Below are 6,069 nucleotides of genomic sequence, written 5' to 3' on the forward strand. Positions count from 1 at the left end.
ATGTAATTTTTTTTTTACCCAGTGGAATTTGGATCGAACCGAGCCACACTGGTTCAGTTGATGCATACGTACTTCTTCCGTGTCATGTTGGTTTAGTGACGTTGAAAAAAAATCTCGAATGATAGTGTACTGACCATCTGAAACCACTTCTGAAATCACTCATTTTAGAGTAACATTTGTTTTGACAAAAAAGGAGTGTTTTATTTCACTCGTGAAATAAGTCTTTCGGATGACACATTTCTAAGTTTTACGTAAATCAGCTGAGAAAACATGTACGCAAATGTATGTCTTCCAAAAAAACCAGGCACTATTTTTCACCAATGAAGATTGATAATGAGCAATTTCTAATTTTAAAATTGCAGGAATATCAGTGAAGTCTAAACACTTAGGCATTCCTTAAAAATCAAATCTAATTACATGAAATATATTTTAATTTGGAACTACAGCAAAACTCGGTTATAACGAAGTCACTGGGACCTATGAAATTACTTCGCTATATCCGTAATTCGTTATAACCGTATAAGAAATTCATTAAATTTATATAGCTGGGGATCCAAGATGACTTCGCTATATCCGTAAATTCGCAATATCCGTGTTCGTACTAACCGAGTTTTGCTGTAATCAAAAAAATTTTATTACTAGTGATTTAGGGAAAAATAGATTTTATGATATTGTACGTGAATGAAAATATATATTTTCATAGAAAATATCCATCATCAAGTTCAGATCAGTTAATCAATAATAATTGTTGGAAAAAGTACAGACATTTGATTTAAGGATTTATTTCAGGGTAATAAATTTCCAGTCTTAAATCATTATGACTATGAAGTCTTTCGACAATGTATATTCAATTACAGTTTTCTTACCAAAACAATTTCTTTTACCAATCGAAACCATATCTTTCACGAACAATTAATAGAAACTTCATACTACATTTATTGAAATTGAACAATTATTTCTTTTTGGGTGTATGTGGATAATCCTACATGAAGATACATCAATAGATGTAGCGTATGTGATCTTAAGGCAGCATAGATATCAGCAACATCTATAGAAATAAATAAAAAAAAAATGACGAACAAGAACATAAAATCTACAGGAAAATATATTCGGACGACTTCATAGAATACCGAGCAATCATAGTCAATACCATAATCCATGTTAATGTCATCGTACACAATATATTTCCAGATTTATATCTAATTCAATACACAAGGGTATAAGGGAAAAGAATAATGAATTGTTTATGCACACATTGCCCTCTACAAAATACAAGAAAAGTTACTTTAGTGCATTTATGTAGATGCTAACAAACCCCGTTTTGTTACTGAATGTAATGAAATACGTACAAGAAAAGGGTTCAAAGTCCGAATGTGGGTCCAGCTGTTCAGTTCATTTTTTTACCAGTTCTTTTTTTTTTTAATTTAACATCATAAGATAATAATAATTTTTTTTTAAAAATAAAATAATTGAAAGGTTAATTTTCCCATTTTTTTAATTCAATAATATAAAATAATATTTTTTTATTATAAAAAAAAATTGAAAGGTTAATATCAGGTAAAACTGATAAATAACAAAAACACTTTCACACAGCCTACATCACACCAACCAAGGCTAAATTGATCGTAAATAACAAGTTTACACATCCTATTACAATTATTTTCAGTGTTACTTATGATTGAAGATTTTTGGGAGTACTGTTTTCTCTCGTGAACTGGGAACATTCGTTTGGAGGTCTTCGGCAAATAAATCACTGCGATGATAATCGAAAAATAATCTGAGATGCTAAAAAATGCGGAATAAAATGACGCTGTGATGTTTATGTCTATGCTAGTAAGCACTGAAAGGAGGACAAAAACGACTAAGAAACAGTGAATCCGTAAACTGAATATGATAAACTGTTCTACCAGCGATGAATTATTATTATCATTATAGATTTTTAGTCCTGTAACGATGGGACAAAACGCGAAAAATGTATTAAGATAATGTCTCCAGTATGAGGAGGATTATAAATGACATAAGAATGGCTTATAATTAATTGTAGGAAAAGATTATCTACTAAGATTTGTCTGATAATACTAAGACTTAGCATGCATGACCTACTTCTGATCAAAATAATTGGAATTATAGTACATGCAGTTCATTGCAATGAAGAAAAAAATCTCGAATCTGAGGAATTATTGAATCTGCAAATTGTTATAAAAATGCATATAAGAATCATTTATTTTTTTTCATTCTAATAATGTCATTGCAGTCCGGATGACCGGACTGCTCCACAGTACATGTATATATATAAGTTTAAGTTTTGGTGTATGGGTATTGAGGTGGGAGAAGTTATTCACAATTAAAGGCTAGCTATATATACATTTAAAAGATTCTACACGCAGCACAGTTAAGGTGCGCAATGGAAATATCGACTAAATTTTGTATTTAAAAATGTATTTGTAATCGGAATGGCGAGTAATTTTAGTACATTATTTATATCGGATAATTGTAATTATGATTAATAACTACATATCGAGGACGAATATATTTTATATTTAGACAAGTCACGTGATACGGCAGTCACGCGAATTTAGTACATTGACTTGCAGTATTGATGTTCCATATGAATACCACTAGTGCAAGGGCATAACCAAGTTTAATTTCCAAGTTTATTATATGAGTATTTTCAACACACATTGTAGTTTCTAAAAAGTGCTGCGATCCTGTCTAAATTCTGCAATTTTATTATTAAAATTATATTTGTATGACCGAATGTTATATTTTTTGCTGGTCGGTGGCATGAAATATTGATATAATTAAATTGTTTTTAAGATTTCATCAGGATTGCAGCACTTTTCAGATACCTTAATAGTTCTAGAGTTGAAATTTAAAAGCTTACTATGATCCATAGAGTGTATGCCCTTGCACTAGATCGATTCATTAAGACCCCCACAATACCCTCCGGTGTACTTGCATACAAATATACGGCAGTGTCAATTAAATACGTAATGTACAGAAAATATATTGATAAAATAGTGAAGAAGACATTAAATTCAAGTTATTGGCCCATAGAATATCTGTAAATAATATTTTATTTAATTAGAGAATACATATTTTGTTGAGAAAATATTACTTGATCTGTCTCTCACTGCATACAAACTACGTCACGTTGTTAGAAATGACGTCATATTGAAATGTGGAATTTAAGGTATCCATTGTACAAATGGGTAAAATTTTATGCCTGGAAACCCTATGATTTAATGTTCTAAAATCAAAGTATGGGTCATGACAAATTAAAAAATTGGGTCATCAGGGGCAACAACTCATTTAAGGAAGATAACTCTTGATGAAAACTAAAATCTAAGGAAAATCACATAAATTGGTATCTAAGAAGTTTATTCCATAATAATGACACAAAATTTTTTTTTATATTGTAATCTTTATATAAAATTAAAGAATATTAAATAATAAAACATATTGGTCAGAGTGTTATTAAAAAAATTACAAAATGGTCTTTTTGTAAAAATAAACGTTCAAGTTCATAATGTCATTTGCAACATGCTTTTACCATGGAGCATTAACATTTTGAAAGAGAAAATTTTTATAATTACACATTACACAATATACATTAGAAAAGTCAAAACACTTTTCCCTTCAATTATTTGAACACTTTTTTTTTTTTACTTTTCTTGCAAGTCAAAAATTATGAATGAATCTCATAACTCAATGTACAAAATTGATTTATATAAATGAAAATGGTTTGAAGTTCTGCAAATGTGAATTTATAATTATGTCTAGAATTTAAAAATGTACACAAAAGAATAAAAAAAAAATTTAAACAGAAATACTGAGGTAAAAAAATTGATAGCAACAGTAAATTGTATCAAAGCAGAGTGATAAACATTCGATACAGAATGACTTAGAAAATAAATTTCAAGATTACTTGAAATATAAATGTAGATACTATAAGGACTCTGACAGTAAGCTCATAAGGTATGTGTTATACTAGTAGAGGATCCATAAAACAGACCAACTTGTTTAGATACAATTGATAAATTTATGTGGCAGCAAAAAATTCACACAACTTTGGGACAATATTTTGTAGAACTTTAGATGTTCCAGTCACTCTAGGTTTGCCATCACTGGTTTTGGGAGAAAACATAAATTAATCTATTTTCACCATCTCTGTTATAGCTATAGATCAGCTTTAGATGAGAAAGTGCCATCGTCTCTGCCAGACTCCTCTTGATGAAACTTTACCAATCAGCACACACAAATACCCATAGTTCTTTGATTTTTCAGCATTGAACACCTGCTGAAAATGAGAAATATATTTGTACTACAGATGATTGTTTCATACAGATTAATAATGTGCATGTGATTCAGTAAAAGTTTGCAGTAGAGAGATTATTCCCTCGAACATGATAACCTATACCCGGGGGTAGTCTACTGCATGTAGTCAAATATTTTTCTTACACTGATTTTCCAGCAAATTGACGAATAAACATTTGATTTTAGAGCCACCAAATTTAAAATATATGTATCTACTAAATGATATAATAAAACTGTTCATACCTTCAAAATCCTTTCATGTATTAATTGTAGATTTAATGTTGACGACAAGTTGTTTATCTTCTGAGGGTTTCCCACAATGAACTGTAGATTATAGCTACAAAAAGGATAGATACAATTATATTACATGCAATTATTTAGATGTGTGGCGGTCAGCCGGGATCGACCGCCGGTGGCCAGATAGCTCAGTTGGTAGAGCACCTGACTGGAGTTTGAGGGGACCCGGGTTCATGTAAATCCTATTTATAAATTATATGCCTTGACCAAAATGTCATGGTTTCAGATGAAAATTTAGATGAGGAATTGAGCTCCAATAATGTTTTATACTAGTTGTCAATGCCTAAATTATATTTTATACTAGTTGTCAATGCCTAAATTAGATAACATAAATTCCATAAACAAATATAAATATAAATACTTACCTGTTACAATCTGTGTATTGAGTATTGACACTGAAGTTCTGCATCCCTTTGGATTTTCTCAGCTTTTGGGAACATCGATGGCAACTGCAAGCAATTTCCGCACTGTATGTACCACCTAACCCGAGTTTCACTCAAATTTAATTGCTCTCTTGCAAGAGAATAATGGTCCGAAGTGACATTGTGAACACAATTTGAGGCAATGAACATCAAACTCGATGACCCTCCTTTGAGTCATATTACGAACTCTTAGTCTCTTACTGGTTAAAATTAGGGTCATACCATAACAGCATTCCTCACAAACATGCATGGAATCACAAATAAGGTTATTTCACAAGTACGATCTTCTAAAGCAACTAGGCACGCGTCAAATTATGCCTTTTCTTGAACCGTTCCTTCCCAGTCCGACTTTACATGGGCGCCGCCATCTTGAATTTTATAGTCTTGGAGACATCGTTTTATTTCAAAAGATATACATTTAAACGTATTTAAACGACAAATTTGTTATCATCTTGTTGTTTTCTTTAATTATCTATCAATTGAAACAAAAATATTCGACTTTTGGCCTTTGATATTGACTTGAACTGAAAAAGCATTTTATTCCGTAAACTACCGAGATCAATCCGAAGTTTACCGAAAATTACAACCTAATTGTACAATGGACACCTTAACTAAAGACGAAACAACACGCTGTAGTAAGTTTTTATGTAGTTGGACGATGTCTTACTGGTTAAAATAGCAAATAAACTCATTTTGTGGTATTTTAAAGAAATGTTGTATGACGTATATTGTGTATGATGTCATAGTCAAGTTTTCCCGTACAAATTAGGCTCCGTCTCCTTTTTGTAACCTTAATTGTGCTGCGCATCACTATTTCCTTTTAATTCCCTTGATAAATTACGAAATACACAATATATATTTACACACATAGAGCGCATCTTTAAAACAAGAGGCCCATGGGCCACATCGCTCACCTGAGTAACTTGGGTGATGCGGTTCTTTACCAGATTTCCCCTCTTGCTATACCTATCGTGCCCCCTACCCCTCCCCTTTCATGGTTTTAATAATTTGGAATCTACACTACCCCAGGATG

The 6,069-nt window shown here is 31.4% G+C and overlaps 1 protein-coding gene across 2 annotated transcripts; it reads right to left on the minus strand.

The window, feature by feature from the left end:
• Positions 1 to 3,713: 3,713 nt before the first annotated feature.
• Positions 3,714 to 5,632, minus strand: LOC134240481 (uncharacterized). Of its 2 annotated transcripts, none has more exons than XM_062722566.1 (4): positions 5,259 to 5,632; positions 4,980 to 5,094; positions 4,561 to 4,654; positions 3,714 to 4,297 (listed from the first exon to the last, which is right to left on the minus strand). In XM_062722566.1, the coding sequence occupies exons 1-4, from the start codon at positions 5,284 to 5,286 to the stop codon at positions 4,193 to 4,195; spliced, it is 342 nt and encodes a 113-aa protein (XP_062578550.1). In that variant the 5' UTR covers positions 5,287 to 5,632; the 3' UTR covers positions 3,714 to 4,192. The 2 variants fall into 2 exon arrangements, with proteins under 2 accessions (XP_062578550.1, XP_062578549.1); XM_062722565.1 differs by having other exon boundaries at positions 3,714 to 4,300.
• Positions 5,633 to 6,069: the final 437 nt, after the last annotated feature.

This window comes from Saccostrea cucullata, unplaced genomic scaffold, assembly GCF_032062105.1.
Source record: "Saccostrea cucullata isolate Sc308-1 unplaced genomic scaffold, CSIRO_AGI_Scuc_v1 ctg530, whole genome shotgun sequence".
Taxonomy (NCBI): domain Eukaryota; kingdom Metazoa; phylum Mollusca; class Bivalvia; order Ostreida; family Ostreidae; genus Saccostrea; species Saccostrea cuccullata.